This window comes from Numida meleagris, chromosome 6 (assembly GCF_002078875.1).
Source record: "Numida meleagris isolate 19003 breed g44 Domestic line chromosome 6, NumMel1.0, whole genome shotgun sequence".
Taxonomy (NCBI): domain Eukaryota; kingdom Metazoa; phylum Chordata; class Aves; order Galliformes; family Numididae; genus Numida; species Numida meleagris.
In genome coordinates, this window is record NC_034414.1 from 41928223 (window position 1) to 41944470 (window position 16248).

At 36.4% G+C, this 16248-nt stretch overlaps 1 protein-coding gene across 10 annotated transcripts in view; it reads right to left on the minus strand.

Moving 5' to 3' along the window:
* CEP128 (centrosomal protein 128) overlaps positions 1–16248 on the minus strand; it is a 96536-nt gene that overhangs the window by 69333 nt on the left and 10955 nt on the right. For 9 of the 10 annotated variants that reach the window (XR_002440370.1, XR_002440369.1, XM_021402506.1 and 6 more), the window contains 4 exons: positions 15242–15333; positions 14445–14517; positions 10337–10453; positions 691–777 (listed from right to left, as the gene is read on the minus strand). Coding sequence is in view for 8 of the 10 variants with exons in the window: in XM_021402506.1 (XP_021258181.1) it covers positions 691–777; positions 10337–10453; positions 14445–14517; positions 15242–15333 (369 nt within the window). In the remaining 2 variants the exon portion in view is untranslated. Of the gene's footprint in view, positions 1–690; positions 778–10336; positions 10454–14444; positions 14518–15241; positions 15334–15464; positions 15600–16248 lie in introns of those variants that run through there. The other variant, XM_021402511.1, reaches the window with a different exon arrangement.

Here is a 16248-nt window from a genome sequence, read left to right on the forward strand (position 1 = left end):
TTTGTGAATGCTACGAGGCTGGCAAATGGGCAAAGTAAACAGGAATAGTATTAATGGAATTAAAAGGGTAACAATATAAAATACTGCACTGATTGTTTAGCACAGAGGTTTAGCATAGACTTTGAAAGTACTGACAAGAAGGTTAGACTTGATAAAAGAGGGAGAAAAAGCCTGCAAAAATGCAGTATGGCTCTTGCAATCTGCAAAAAATAAAAGAAATATAAGCAATTTTGTTTTCTACAGACAGTAAAAAAAGCAACAGATATTTCAGAAAGAAAAATACTAATAATCACTAGTTTGCAAAATAAGGAAACAAGCATAAATTGCTGGGATGAAGAAAAGTTGCAACATTGGGCTGCTGAAAATACATGACAGCTGACTACAGCTATTTGACTCTGTTCAGAGACAAATCAAAAAAAGAAATCAAGGATAATCTACAAGCTTGTCTGTCTGGCAAGATGGAGCAGTTGCAGAAGAAAGAGACTGTAACTAAAGAGCTTTGTAAGAAAGACGTAAGTTTGGTGTAGTTGCATTCTGTTTGTCTGATATAAAAAAAACAACACCATGTTATGTTAAAGAGTAAATAAAGGTTTATCCTGCTGGTTTCTCTGAAGGATGAAGCTTATACTACAATATATGACATTATATGCTCACTTAAACCAAATAAAGAAGAATAAAAGTAAGGCTTACTTGTTTCTTTTCACTTTCATATTTTGCAAGTTTATTTTTCACAAATTCTTCTGTTTCAGTTGCTTTAACATCTTGTTTCTTTAAAGCCTTTAAAAGTGAAAAATGTATTGTGAACTTCATTTAAGAAATTAGATAAATATTCCTTGTAAGTACGTTAAAATGAAGTGATCTCCTGACATATTTAAGAAAAGATCTAAACAAGTGCTTTCTGACTATGTCTAAAATTTCCAGGTGAAGTCAATGTATATTGTTATGAAAAAAAAGCACATGCATACATAAACACACACATACACAGAACTGGGCCAAATACGTAACAACTAGCAATAACATCCTTCCAATGTATAGAACTCCAGATGCCCAAGACTGACCCAAAACACTGCGAAATGAAGGACTATGAAGCTGAAGAGATCCCCTACAGATAAGCTGTGAAAATACCAGATGAGAAGAATATATTCTCCAGTACAGAATGTGCAATTACATGACATAGATGCACTGCAGTGAGGAAAACGCTTCTATAAAGTTGTGTTGGAATTCTGACAGATGTTTAGAATTGCGGTGTTAAATCAGGATTAACTGAATCATTCCTGATCTAAAGTTCTCAACACTGTCATGCTTTACTTCAAAACTAAATAAAGACAAACAATACCGACTTTTCCTTCCCTGCTCCAAACTGAGTGTCTGAAATCACCAACATACATTTTCTAAAGCATCTTATGAAAATAAAACTGCTTTGAATACTAATTTTGAAATATTTTCCTTCTATAAACCAACATTATTTACAAAACATAGCTAATTACTGGCAAAGAAATGCAGCAGACATTGCATGAGATTTGTAACATAAGCAACCCAAGCTTGGGTATTACAAGCCACAACAAACTCATCCACTTCATTTGCTGTGAATTTGACTAATTGCGTCAAAAACTCACTTCTTTGCTATACAAGACCAAGCAGTTTCCAGGCTAGCCACAAAATCAATCCATTAGAGATCTTAACACACACCTTTTATTTTGATCCAATATCAAAAAACGTGAATGCATCTATAGCCTGTCCAGAACAAAAAGCTTTTTTTCAAGTCTATTCTTTCTGAATTTTTGTATTTTACATAGTAAAGGAATAAACAAATATCCCTAAACTAATATCCCTGAAACTGACTCCTGTCATTAGTGCAATTTCATGCAATTTTGAACATTTTCTATTTTATGTATACTGGGGAAAGTTTTCACTTCATTAAAAATTCATCCATAGAAGTTTTATAAGTACCTTTGTAGAGAAATAAATGTATGCCTATGTTTCTCTTAACCTTATATCCCCATCTCGTAAAATTTATGGGTTTCAGTATATTTTGGCTTCCTCACTTGCTTGAACAGTTTATACTAAAAATGAGATTGTGGAAGCTATTTATTATAACTATGTCACTGAAAATATTATGCTACATAAAGAATTAGGGTTTCCTTTTACTGATTCATAATCAGATACTGCAAGATTGTAATGTATCCTAAGGTATTTTTCTAACTACTCAGCACATATTGAAATCAGTCCTTACAAGTTACCAATATAACTCAACGTTGCATTCAAATCTGACACGTTTCCACTTTGCTCAAAAGGACTCTAGGAAGAACTGCCAAAAAGCTACAGCATAGGGAAAAAAACAAGCCTAAGATCAACACTGCAGCTAATGCTGTTACTGCACATAAGGTGGTGGTTGTTTTATTTTTTAAGTGATACACACTAACTGCAATTGTTTCATTTTTCTAGCAAAATTAGAAGTTCTGCTACATACAGCCAATTGTATGCCAATTTTATTTTTGGCACTAAATTAGTAATTAATTGTAAAAAAACACATTTCTTCATGCGCTGACTTTGCTAGGAAAGTCAGCATATAAAGATAATGAAACTCAGTTTAAGGAGAACTAAATTGTAGCTCAGTAAAAGCTGAGCTGGAATTAGAAATACTAGGAAAACTTTCAAAGATGTCCCTGCTGAAGGCAAAAAGTACATTTCTGCACCACTAGTACATCCAAACTCATAGAAAAAAACACAGAAATCAATACGTCATTTCAACTTACCGGGATCATTGTATGACATTTAGACTATTAATCAGTAATAACATCAAACAAAAAGGTAGTCTTTCATATCACTGATACTACAAATACGATGTTCACTTTTATTTTCTGCGTATTGTTTTTAAAAACACCCATAATCATTTATTATTAAGAGAAAACACTTCAAATATATCTAACTTAAAATACTATAAAAAAAGAATGTGACAATACAATAAAATGAAACATACCACCCATGCACTGCTTCAACTGTGAAACACAGGTTTCTCCACTAGGTGCCAGATAGACCACGAGTTAAGCAATTAGAATGTCACTAAGAAACAAAAATATTTGGTCATCCACAACCAGACAAGCAGCAGCTTTTACTAATGACTCAGAAACTATGTAGGTAAAAGATAGTTCTATGCTTGCCCTCTTTCCTAATTATCTATTACTGGCTTATGCCCCTCTTGATCTCCATTAAAGATTTCTCTGAGAAAGGTTTATCTTGGGAGATGAAGGCTTACATAAAAATATAAAAAACACCATATAAAGAGCCAACGTTTTAAAATTTCATTTCATAGAATCATTAAGGTTGGAAAAGACCTTTAAGATCATCTATTCCAACCGTCGATCCATCCCCACCACACCCAGTAATCCATGTCCCTCAGTGCCACATCTACACATTTCTTGAGTGTTCCCAGGGACAGCAATTCCACCACCTCCCAGGTCAGCCTGTTCCAATACTTGACAACTCTCTCAGAGAATAAATTTTTCATAACATTTGACCTGAACCTCCCCTGGTGCAACTTACCTGTTGTCCTACCACTAGTTACCCAGAAGAAGAAGCCTACCCCCATCTCTCCACAACTTTCTTTCATGTAGTTGTAAAGAGCAATAAGGTCTCCCCTGAGCTTTCTTTTCTCCTTCTTTGTTGTCTCCAAAGAAGGAACCAAGGGAATGAAAGGATCAAAAATAAGAAGTAGGAAGTGGAGGCTGAGTACAGCAGTTCCAATACGCTCCTCCCTGACAGCTTCCAAAAAACAGGCAAGCACGGTCCAGGGAGCTTAGCAAAGCAACACTAAAGCACCAAGGAATGGAGATAAGTCTGCAGTCATTCGAATTCCCCCATCAAGGTCCTTCTCTTAAAGGGATTAATGTCCAGGCTGGCCAGTAGATAGCTAGCAAGGAGGTTGTGTAAACTTGTAAGACCTTGGACGCAGCCACAAGGAAGCAGATAATTTGTGTGTAAAGACATCTGGTTTCAGGATGGACCATCTAGATGTTCCACAGTCTGTTCAGTCAGAAGCAGGCTATAATCTTTGACAGACTAGATGAACTTTTGAACTGACCCAAGGGAACAATTTTTTACAGGTCTTTTCATAGACTTCTCTATCATGAGATAGTACTAGAATATCAATATACAATACACCTCCACTCACTGTACCTCATCCATAGACAGTGCACCAAAATCCACAATATTAATAAGAAAATCATTTACTTCCTACTATTATAAATGGGGGAAAGTATGAGAACTGTTGTTACAGAGGTCTCTGCAATCTTTTCCAACTTAGAAAAAATTGTAGGGTAGAAACGTATGACTTCTATTTAAATCTACTAACTTTTTTTTTTTCCAAATAAAAACAGATTTGAAAGTAGCACACAGACCACAAACTGAAATTGACTCTTTCAAAGTGAAACCGAACAGTGAAATAAAGTCATGCTAGACAAAATACGCAAGCAGACCAGCTTCATGATTTATTTTCAAATAAAACAAACATGTACTTCAACTTAATCTGAATGATTTTTTTTCTCTAACCTGCCACATTAGCAGCTAGCACTGGTCCAACTATTTTACTATTTCTTTAAAAGCCTTGCCTAGATATTTCAGTGACATATGTATGAGACCTGCTCATGTTCCAAGGCAGAGAAGTGAGTCAGACCCAAACTGCAATCAAAGCAGAAATTACTAGCCACAGGTGGCATAGCACAGAGCCAAGGGGCAAATATCAGTGATGCATTAAAACATCCAGATGTCTCAGAGTACAGATCAAGTTTACGTTTGTCTAAAAGGATCACAGAGAAGGACATACAAAAACAGAATTTTCAACATTTTTGACCATCACTCTACCCCGTTCTCTGTTTGAAGTCCACCAGCCTCTTGCACTTCACAGTTTGTGCAGTAAGAAGACATACCCATAGTCATTGCTTTAATATAGTCAGTGTTCAAACTGTTCTATAAAGATGATTCTGTTCACCTAAAGCAAACCTTAGGTCCTGAAGGAATTGGCTGATGTGGTTGCCAAGCCATCCTCCATCACATTTGAAAAGTCATGGTTGTCTGGAAAAGTCCCAGGTAAATGGAAAAAGGGAAACATCACTACCATTTTCAAGAAAGGAAGAAAGGAAGACTCAGGGAACTACAGACTGGTCAGCCTCACATCTATGCCTGGGAAGATCATAGAGCAGCTCCTCCTGGTAGCTATATCAAGGCACATGTGAGATGAGGAGGTGTTCCAAGACAGCCAACATGGCTCCACCAAGGGCAGATCATGTCTGACCAATTGGGTGGCCTTCTACAATGGAGCGATGGCATTAGTGGAGAAAGGAAGAGCAACTGATGTCTACCTGGGCTTCCAGAAGGCCTTTGATGTGGTCAGGGACCACATCCTTACTTCTAAAGTACAGAGACTGGAATTATAGTAAAGTACAGAGTTTGGATAGTCACAGCCAGAGTGTGGTAGTTAACTGATCTATGTCCCACTTAGAGGCCAATCACGAGTGGTGTCCCCCCCAGGGGTCAGTCTTGGGACCGGTGCTCTTCAACATCTTTAACAACGACCTAGACAGTGGGATTGAGTGCACTCTCAGCAAATGTAGATGACACCAAGCTGAGTGGTACAGTTGACACAGTAAAAGGAAAAGATGCTATCCAGAGGGACCTGGACAGACTTGAAAAGTGAGACCATGAGAACCTAATGAGGTTCAACAATGCCAAGTGCAAGGTGTTGCACTTGGGTGGAGGCAATCTCAGATTGTTTTGAGAGCAGCCCTGTGGAGAGAGTTTGTGGTGCTGGTGGACGAAAAACTGGACACAAGCCAGCAGCATGCACTTGCAGCCCAGAAGGCCAGCCGTATCCTAGGCTGTATCAAAAGGGTGGTGACCAGCAGGGAGCGGGAGGGGATTATCCCCCTCTGGTCTGTCCTCACAAGGCCCCATTTGGAGTACTACTGCATCCAGGCCACCAGCACAAGAAAGACATGGAGCTGTTGGAGCAGGTCAAGAGGAGGACCATGAAGATGATCAGAGGGCTGGAGAACCTCTCCTGCAAAGATAGCCTGAGGGAGGTGGGCTTGTTCAGCTCGGGGAAGAGAAAGCTCTGGGGTGACCTCATTGCTAACTTCCAGTACTTGATGGGAGGTTATAAGCAGGAGGGAGACCAACTTTTTACACAGGCAAGAAGGGAATGTTTTTAAACTACAAGTGAAGAGATTTAGGTTAGATGTTAGAAGAAAATTCTCTACTCAGAGGATGTAATAAGTTGCGGAGAAACTGTGGATGCCCCATCCCTGAAGGAAGTCAAAGCCAGGCTGAATAGAGCCGTGGTCAGCCTGATCTAGTGGGTAGCAACCCTGCCCAAGGCAGGGTAGGTGGAACCAGATGATTGCTAAGATCTCTTCCAACCTAAGCCATTCTATGATTCTATGAACACCACATTCTCATTTCATCAAAATTCATAAAGACAAGCATAAGAATTAGTGAAGTCATCTAGGATAGCCATTACATATAAAAGTTGTTTTAAGGCTATTTTTAAGAATATTTGATCTTGCTTTAGAAAATGGAGGTATATACGCAAACAAGTGTTACTAAGTGGATGGTGTCTTCATGTTCAAAGCAAAGCAATAAAGAATCTCAAAATAATTTTAATTCAGACAAAAAATGCATTTTGGTAAAGTAACCTATATAATACACATGTCAGTAGCTCTGTAAAAATGAACATATTTTATATTCTAATTAAAAACAAGTTTGTATCACAGACAGAAGAAAGTGAAGATGGATGACTTACTAATTTCAGGTTTTCTTTATAAACAGTGCTTAAGCACACCTAGAATACACACCAGCTCAAGAAATATCACAGAGCTCAGAGTCCAAAAATGCAAACTTAAAGATGTAAAATTTTATATTTCAAGTTTTCTTTATAGTCAGCATATAACCAGATATATTCTTGCTTAATTATCAGTTCACAGTGCTAACAATGAAATGCAAATAAAAAAGTTTGCACATCATGAAAAAGGCAGACAAAAAGAAGTCAAATGGAGAAAAAGAAATAGCGAAGTATCATCATGTTCAGTTAAACTCTGAAAATATATAATTAAATAATTTAGATTTAGGAAGATGTCTGTCTTAAGATGGTAAAATACTGACAAGTAGTGGTCAGTTATGGGCATTGCACTTTTCCTTACAGGTAACGTCTAACATTTAAACCCCACCAGATTTCTTAATTAAAACTGCTGCTGATCAAATCCAAAAGTTAATTTTGTTTAGTTTGAGATGCATAGCTGGCAAAATAATGAAAAAATTGTCTCACTAAATTGCCACAAATGCTTTAAATAGTATTTATTTGTAAATTATTCACACCATATTGAATGATTGGATTTCAGATCTCAGTCCTAACCTTATCCGCCTTCCTGTAACATTACTTGTAAAGCATCTTGGAGAAAGAAAAAAGGATAAAAAGAGACTTCAACAGAGCATTAAATCCATGCAATGGTCACCACAAGACTGAGGCCTCACAAAGACTGCCTACTTCAAATACAGAATGTAAAAGAATTCATGAGAAACTATGTAAACTGAAAAGTTTTTCTAACAACTTTGCTCAAAGACTTTGAATGAATGACAAATTTAATTTTTCTATATTGTAGAAAAATACAAAGTACCTTAGCACAATACAAACAATCAATGCAAGCAGCGAACAAAAGAACAAAAAGACAACTAGTACCCACTGAGCTTACAGTTATATTGAAATAACAGATACAGTTGAAATAACAGTCATATAAGACTGTTCATAAATTTTAAATGCTTCAGAGTCAAAGGTTTCATTATTCGTGCTATTTGGTTTACCAAATAACAATCTATTCATGTGTCATTTTTCCTCATACTAGAGGAAAAAAAAGTGAAAAAATATCAGTTCAAGAACTCAAATTCTTAGATCCTTTTGGTGCTTGCATTTTTTCCTCTGCTTGTTTTCAATTCAAAATTAGATCAGTTCTAAATTTGTTGCCTCCTTAGAAATTCTCCTATTCCTATTTCCAACATAATTTATATTCTGTAAAAAAAGAAAATAATTTTCCTCAGAAAGCTTTCTCACACAACAGTTTCTCAGGTTAGTATTACACAGAGGATTGTATTGTACAGAGTATTACAGCATGTACAGAATTCATATTATTTTGTTCTTTAAAAAAATAATAATTCCAAAGTTGAGGCCCAACCTGGTCCAGTCCGCCAATCTGTGAGCTGAAGAGCTCAACCAGCTATTTCACTGTTCCTGAGAAATACAAACACTATCCAGAATTTACATAATTTTCTGGTTGGAGGTTGAACATAATAGCCTCGATATAAGTAGCAGGAAGAGGACATACTGTTCTTTACTACTGGGAGTGTAATGGAAGTCTATGTTTCAAAGCCTAAACTGTTTCCCTTTTCTTCTGCAATCCATCACAGATCAAAGAGGCTCCCTTTCATACTTGTCACCAGACCCTATTTCTCATACTAAAGGTTAGAAGAACCTGAAAAAAATCCTCCATTCACTGCAACATTAGTAATCTAATTTTTATTAGGATTCCCAAATAGTGAGTCCAGTCAAAACAATCCAGAAGCCATGATGAAAAAAGATCACCCAGAAGGAATATACAGAGATACAAGCCCCTTCCTGAGAGAGTGAAGACATTCACCAAGAATGAGATTCACCTCAGAGAAGTTGCAATTATGAAATACTGGGTGTGGAATAAGCTTGTTCCAGTCAGGATTGGCTCTGAATCTTGGGTTGGGCAAATCTTCCTAATAGTGAAAGTTTACCAAGCAAACTAATAGTTGCTGAACTTTCCTTCGAGCTTCCCAAATCTGAGGATCTGATGAGGTCTGAATACTGAATTTTTGAGCAATTATATCAGAAAATCTTGTTTAAACAGGAAGGGGCTTTTCAGGAAAAATAACTTATAAAAAATATGCATAGAATAAAATAGAATTTGCAGAAAAGATTAAAACATTTTCACATGCAGCTGGAAAGCTTAAGGGAATGGAAGGTTAGGGAAACCACTTAGCATTTCATATTCATTTTGCATAGAATACAAAAGATGAGCTGTTTGAAAGAAAGGTACCTAGCTTGAAGGCTTGCGATTCACATTGCCAGTGACATGAAACTCTTTGAAATACACTTGAATTCATACACTTGAAAACAGATTTTCCTTGCAAAGAAAAAAATCACAGTATCAATATTCCTTTACAGATAAAAGTCGTTATTCCTTTAAAAGCACAAAGGAAGATTCTTCCAATCAACAGATAACACTATCAGGCAATAGTAACTCCTTTCATTATGCATGCTGCTACCAGATTGAAGGCCCAACCAGAGAATCAAGAAATAGATGTATAGATGTAGGCGTACTAAATATTAAAATTCCTATGAAATACTGCCTCCTCTGAAAACTGTAATAAAGCACTCTAGTTCATATAAAAGTTCATTTCACCCACTAACATATCGACAGAGGAAAAATAATGAAGCACTGATTCTGAAAAATTAGCAGAAATACTAAAAACATTTTTACTTCGATATGAATTAAAAATACTAATATGTTATTTTCTTAAATACAACCTCTGATGACTCTCTAGCCTTGCATGAAATATAAAGCACAGGTCTACCTTAAGGCCCCTTGATATCCTGGCATAGTATAAAACTGCCTTCCAAAAAAAAAAAGTACATATACCATCACTAAAAATAAAAACATCAGAATTAAGAATTTCTTCTCAACTACACTTTCCTATTACATTGCCAGGGATTACATGGTAAATTACATTATGAATTAAAATTACAGAAAATTATTAACATTTTTGTCTGTTAAACAATGTTTTATACTTCATCAGATTTGTGCTTTGAAATAAACTGTTTGAAAAGCACTGAAAAGCCAGTGCAGTGTATTTGATTGCTTGTTGAAATAAATTAAATAAACCACTCATTTTGCAAACAACATTTGCATTTTAAAATGCAAAATGTTTTGAGAACACTCAGCTGGTTTGCTTTCTGGGGGGTTTGAAGGATAACATTATGGGGAAGAGGGTTGCTTTTCTTTTAATGAATGTTTGTGCCACCTACCAAAAAAGGTCTAAATCTAGACAAAGCAGTACCATGAGTAACACAGACTGTACTTTTTATTATCTGGTCATCAAATCAAGAGGAAGCAAGCTTGATACAGTTAAGAGAGTACGCCATAAATATGAGCACTTTTGCCTTACACAGGCACAGGGTCACAAACACGGCAAAATGTCAATTTGACCCTGAGTATCAGGAGTTTTCATTTGATCTTGAGTATGCAGAAAGTTTTCACTTGCATACCTCTTGTAATTGAACAGACATCTCTCCCAGTTGGTCCTGGCGCCTTTCTACAAGCTGTCTTTCAGCACGCATTTCTTGTTCTATCTCCTGAAGTCTTCTCTCTACTCGTGCTGATACCTTCAAAAGGAAAAAAAACCTGCAGAAAATTAGGGTGTATTTTAACCACATACTGAGATAACAATGGAGAAAATGGTAAAGAAAGTATGGGGCAGAGAGAAAGGAAAATGAAATAACTTTATAAAATAAGTAAGATTTAGAACTGTATAGAAAATAACCCGAGTTATAGTACTTAGTACTCAAGTGGGGAAACAGATTGCTATCTTGCTAGAAATATCCTCCTTTACATGTATGGTACTTTTCAGTACAGTGGTGGTTCTAATAAAGTGCTAAATACGTTGATACAAAGCTTGGTGCAGCCTAAGTTGAGGCCACAATGCAAAAATCTTAGCTTCTCTGCCACAGGCCTAATTAATCTCTAGAGAGTCACTTCCTTCATATCTCCTGACTGTAAAACAAAAAAAAATTTGCTTCGTTTTCATAAATCCGTGAATGACAAGCAGTAAACAAGACCTAAGTACAGGAGAATAACTGTGCAGTAGCACAAAATATTTACATAACTTTAAGAATTTTTCCCACTATTTTATCAATTCACACACAAATACAAATAAAAATCTGTCATTTGTTAAAGAAATGTCTATTAAAACACAATAATTCAACCTTAAGCTACAATCCTTACTTCACAATACTTTATTTTTGCTTTTCAAGCTGCTAGCAGACAGCACCCTCTTGTGGGCAGTAAATTAAATGTATACAGTTTAAGCTGAAGATTAGTAAGGACAATAATTATATAATGTTTCCTCCCTACTTCAAAACTAATGGTATTTAAGAGTCACTAGAAAGCAGTTTAATTTCTAGATTTAAAAAAAGATTTAAAATACCATTCAACAAGTTTCTTATATATATATAGAGAGAGAGAGAGTGAACAAATTCTCACTAAGCACGCTTCTACTAGCATTGTATGGATATGCATGTGTATGGATTGGAAATTTTAACAAAAACACAGCTATGTAGCAAAAGTAATGTAATTAATGACATGCTCATGGACTGATACAGTCCTTTTATCTTTACAAAAGGAATGTGTCAGTTAGAAAAGGTTCCTTGTTTGCACAGCAAGATGAACAATCAGTTCACCATTAATGGCTATTTTGGAGTATTTGTACACAACTGTAAGAGAGAGCTAGAAAAACTGTTCTAGGAATATTCAAAAGGGAAAATATTGAAAACTGAGAAAATAGACTGATTATTTTTCCAGAAATTGACTGTTAAATACCTAAGAGCAAACAAGAAACTTCAGCAGCAGTTTTAAGATCACTTCAGACAGTTAAGTATCTCAGCTAATCTGTATGAGGTCATTTCAAAATGTTTTTACTCTCTGCATTCCCTTTGCACATTAAGTAAATTGAGAGCTTCTCATTTAGTCAAATATAAATATTTTTCTGAACTTCCTATATTTTGTCAGCTTTTTATCTTTAAGACAATTTGCATACACTATTTTTGGATATTTGTCCAACTCCTTTTCTCCATATACTGAAGATTTTTCTGCAGATAACGTTATTTCATATATTCAAAATTTGCAAAAACACACGCTATTCCAACTATATAGGTTGCTACAAAAGTAATACCTCTTATTTACTTCCATGGAAATGACAACAGATAGTGTTTTTTGTGGTGTTTCTATCTGATAGAGCAAATTCTCAGTTACAAATCACCATTTTTCCAGCATAGTCCAATCATCAACCCACATTGTCTGGAAGTATTTTACTTTACTCATTGCCCATTTGAGTATCTCACATATTAAAAGCCATGCAGGGGACTTGGTTTATAACAAACGTCTTTACTTCTGCAACATTTTCTGTTTACTTGCCACACAAAGTACCTATATACCACCTAAAAACGTAGCTCCTTCAAGATGACAGTTACCCAGTCTACACTGGTGTACACGTAATCTCCCATAAGAATTGTGTTTCCTGGTTTTGTAGCCTTTCTGATCTTCCTTAGTTTATCACAGAACACGCGACATGCAATAACAGGACTAAAGACATAAGAAAGATTAGAGCCATTAAGTAAGCAGTAAGCATCATATGAAGAAGAAACTAAAACTCATTTATCTTCTTTTATCCCAGATGATCTTAATTCAGGACAACATTCCTACCATAACAGTATGTATCTTGTCTTCTAGATCAAAAGCCTTGGTGTAGACAAGTGAATCACTGAAGAACAGTACAAGGAACACGAAGGTTCTACATAATGACATGAAATGCTAAAACTAAATTATTACATTCACCATATATTAGAACATGATTTAAAGATGCCTTTTCAGCACCACAGACTAACTGAACAATAATCACAATGCTAAGAGCTCTGCTTCTGTGTTAGGCTTTCATATAGCAGCAAAATCTCTAAAAATGGATTTGACTACTAAGAAGCCCCCCCACCATCACCAATAAAGCACAAAGTAAAGAACATCACCTTTAAAACTAGGGTGGCAGTGCCTCCCCAGGAAAATCATGCATCATTTTTGTCTTCATTAGAAGTGTATCATTAAATATTTCAACTTTCAAAGCTTTATTTGGGAGAAAAACTATCATTCTTGAAAAGAATTACTCTTCTTTTTATATTCCCCTTATCATTAAAAAAAACTAAAGAAAGCTTCCTTGTTACACTGTACATCTCTCACTTTTTGTTTCACTCAGAATCTGTAACATCCGATTTCTAATCCTGAAAACTTGTTATAGTAGATCACAAACAAAAAACTGTTTATTTCTTTCAAAAATGAAAGGACAGTGGCTGCCAGAATTCCAGAGGATTGAAGAGGAAGGTTAGGTTCTCTCATTATAGAAGGCACAGAGCAGCTGTACTCTGGTCAGCTGCAGCATCAGTTTTCTTGTGAACTGTCCTGCTTAAAACTTAAGAGTGTGTTAATTTCCTGGGAAATTAGAGGGGGGGAAGAAAGCATACTGAGAAGCAGGCCACAACAAAAAAGTTTTGCAAGCATCTAAGAATTCCCTACCAGATAAACAGAGCTAACATTCTAACAAGGACACCCTGCTAAATTCTTCTAGGAAGGCTGAAGAGGCAAGTCTTCCTCTGCTGATTAATTCCATCATATTAAGTAGTATTGATAGATTAGTCTCATGAATCTCTGTCCTATTTCATCTGCACAAGTGTTGATGCCAAGAAGTTGCTGTTGCCTACAATACTGGTATCAATGACAAATGCATAACTGAAGATCTTGTCAGATCATTTAGTACTAATTCATGCAGTTTTAGAGCAAGATGAGCCACGTAGGAGAAAATAAGTACACTCAACTCAACACTTGCTCTGAAAAGTTAGAGTTGCTACTGATAGCACACTAACACGCACAAAAAGCATAGACTCAAGTCTAAGTCTAGAACTACCTACAGGATTTTCCTAACTAGTGGTGGAGTTCTCAGCTTCTCTTGTGCCTGCAGCAATACTCTGTTTTGATTTCCATCTCTAGAGACTAGAATTAGTCTCCTTCCAGCAGACATAAGAGGCAAAAGAGACTATCACAGCTGCACTGTCTCCCCTGCTACATTTGCCACAAAGCCTTCAGAGAAGACCGTACTCCCAAGAGACTCCTCCATTTCAGAAGACTGCACAGATAAGGATTGAAAAGGATAGGGGGAGGAAGAGGAAAAAACTCAGATTTCATGGTTGTATTAGAAGCTTCTTTAACACGGAAAAATCTAATTTCTATCTTTCAAAAGGTATCTATCACACTTATTAAAGTATTCAAAACAATGTTCAAGCAGTAGCTTTCTCCAAAACTGAATTTTGAGACAAATTCACTACACACCCATCTATAAAACATTCACTTTTACTTTACACAAGTACCCAAGATAAATGCACTTGTTCTGCTAATTTTATTATGGAAGGTAATATTATAACAATCCTGCCTGGCCTACAAAGGATCCTGTTCAGATATACATACTAATACATGTTGCTGACTATCAAAACAAACAGTAGCCTACATCCTGCTTAGAATATTAAATACACATCATCTTTTCATGTTAGTCACACTCACCGTTTCTTGTCTTTGGGACTGGGTGAGTTTTTCAGACAATTCTGCTAGAGTCTCTCTCATTTCTGCATCAGTCCTACACAGAAAAATACAGGTAAGTCTTAATACTCTGCAGTGCAAAAACTAAGGATCAACTGTTCATTTCAAGCAGCAACAATCTCATGGAGTTTTAGGCTACTTGAATTCATTCTACAGCTTCTAAATTCCTAGCATAATTGGAGATCAGCTTCAAGTGGAAAATTTGCAATAGAAAGAACATCCATTTCTCTAGTGAAGATAATAGATAGAATCATTATTAGGTACTCTAGTTTGAAATGCTAGATATCAGGTCAACAAATACAAAAATTATGAACATGTCAAAACAATCCTTTTGAAAAGGACTAGTTCTTACTGAGAACAAGAGTGCTAATTCCTGTTATTGTTGTTAGAAAAAACATCATATGTTGAGACTGCACATACTGAAATAACCAAAACATTATGGCCTGAATGAGAGCTTGTCCTCATGAAAGTCCAGTATCAATAACAAAAAAGTAGCAAAGTTTTACTAACAGAAATTCCCAAATCCTTCTCTTTTCATCTACACATACAGAAGGGAATGAAGCCAGATATTCTACACAAATCAGAACTTATACTTGCTATTTACACTTAGTAATACTGCATTAGAGGATGTGTAACAAGCCATCCGTAGTACTGGTTGTGCAGACGTACTGGTACAATGTACAGATGAATAATAAATTATTTAGAAACATATCAACTTTTTCCCCACTGTTCTTCACATGCAAGTTATATTCTCTTTATACCTATTTCTTCTTGAAAGCTCCCGACTGATGTCATCTCCTAGACGAATTTGTTCACTACTGAGATCACGAAGAGACTGGTGGAAAGAATGCAGCTGTAAATTAAAGTACATCAGTTAAGCCAAGGCTTAAGAACACTTTTATCTGAGATATTCCAAAATATCTATACACACTTTTTAAAAGAAAATATGAAATAGAAAGCAGCAGATAAAAATAACAAATTTACATGAATTGCAGATCAGCCTGGATGAAGCTAGTGTGCTTCTATCAGAAACAGTGTTGCCAGTAGGAGTAGGGAAGTAATTGTCCCTCTGTACTCAGCACTGGTGAGGCTGCACCTCCTGTACTGCGTCCAGTTTTGGGCCCCTCACTGCAAGAAAGACATTGAGGAGCGTGTTCAGAGGAGGGCGACGAAGCTGGTGAGGGGTCTGGAGCACAGGCCTTATGAGGAGCGGCTGAGGGAGCTGGGGTTGTTCAGTCCGGAGAAGAGGAGGCTCAGAGGTGATCTTATCACTCTCTGTAACTACCTGAAGAGAGGTTGTAGTGAGCTGGGGGTCAGCCTCTTCTCTCTTGTAACTAGTGACAGGATGAGGGGGAATGGCCTCAAGTTGCGCCAGGGGAGATTTAGTCTGGACATTAGGAAACACTACTTTTCTGAGAGAGTGGTCAGGTGCCGGAACGGGCTCCCCAGGGAGGAGATGTAGTCACTGTCCCTGGCAGTGTTCAAGAAACATTTAGATATAGCATTGAGAGACATGGTTTAGTTGGGATATTGGTGGTAGGTGGATGGCTGGACTGGATGATCTTGTCGGTCTTTTCCAACCTTGCTAATTCTATGATTCTATCAACCCTTCACAACACTTGCTCATTCACATTTGATTTTCAGTACATTATTTGTTAAACTCAGTTTCCCAACCTTGTTTTTTCTATGCTTTCATTTTAATTCCTTGACACTGCATCATCTTTTTAACTCAATGAAAAGTAAATAGAACGATTTGAACAGTCAGTCA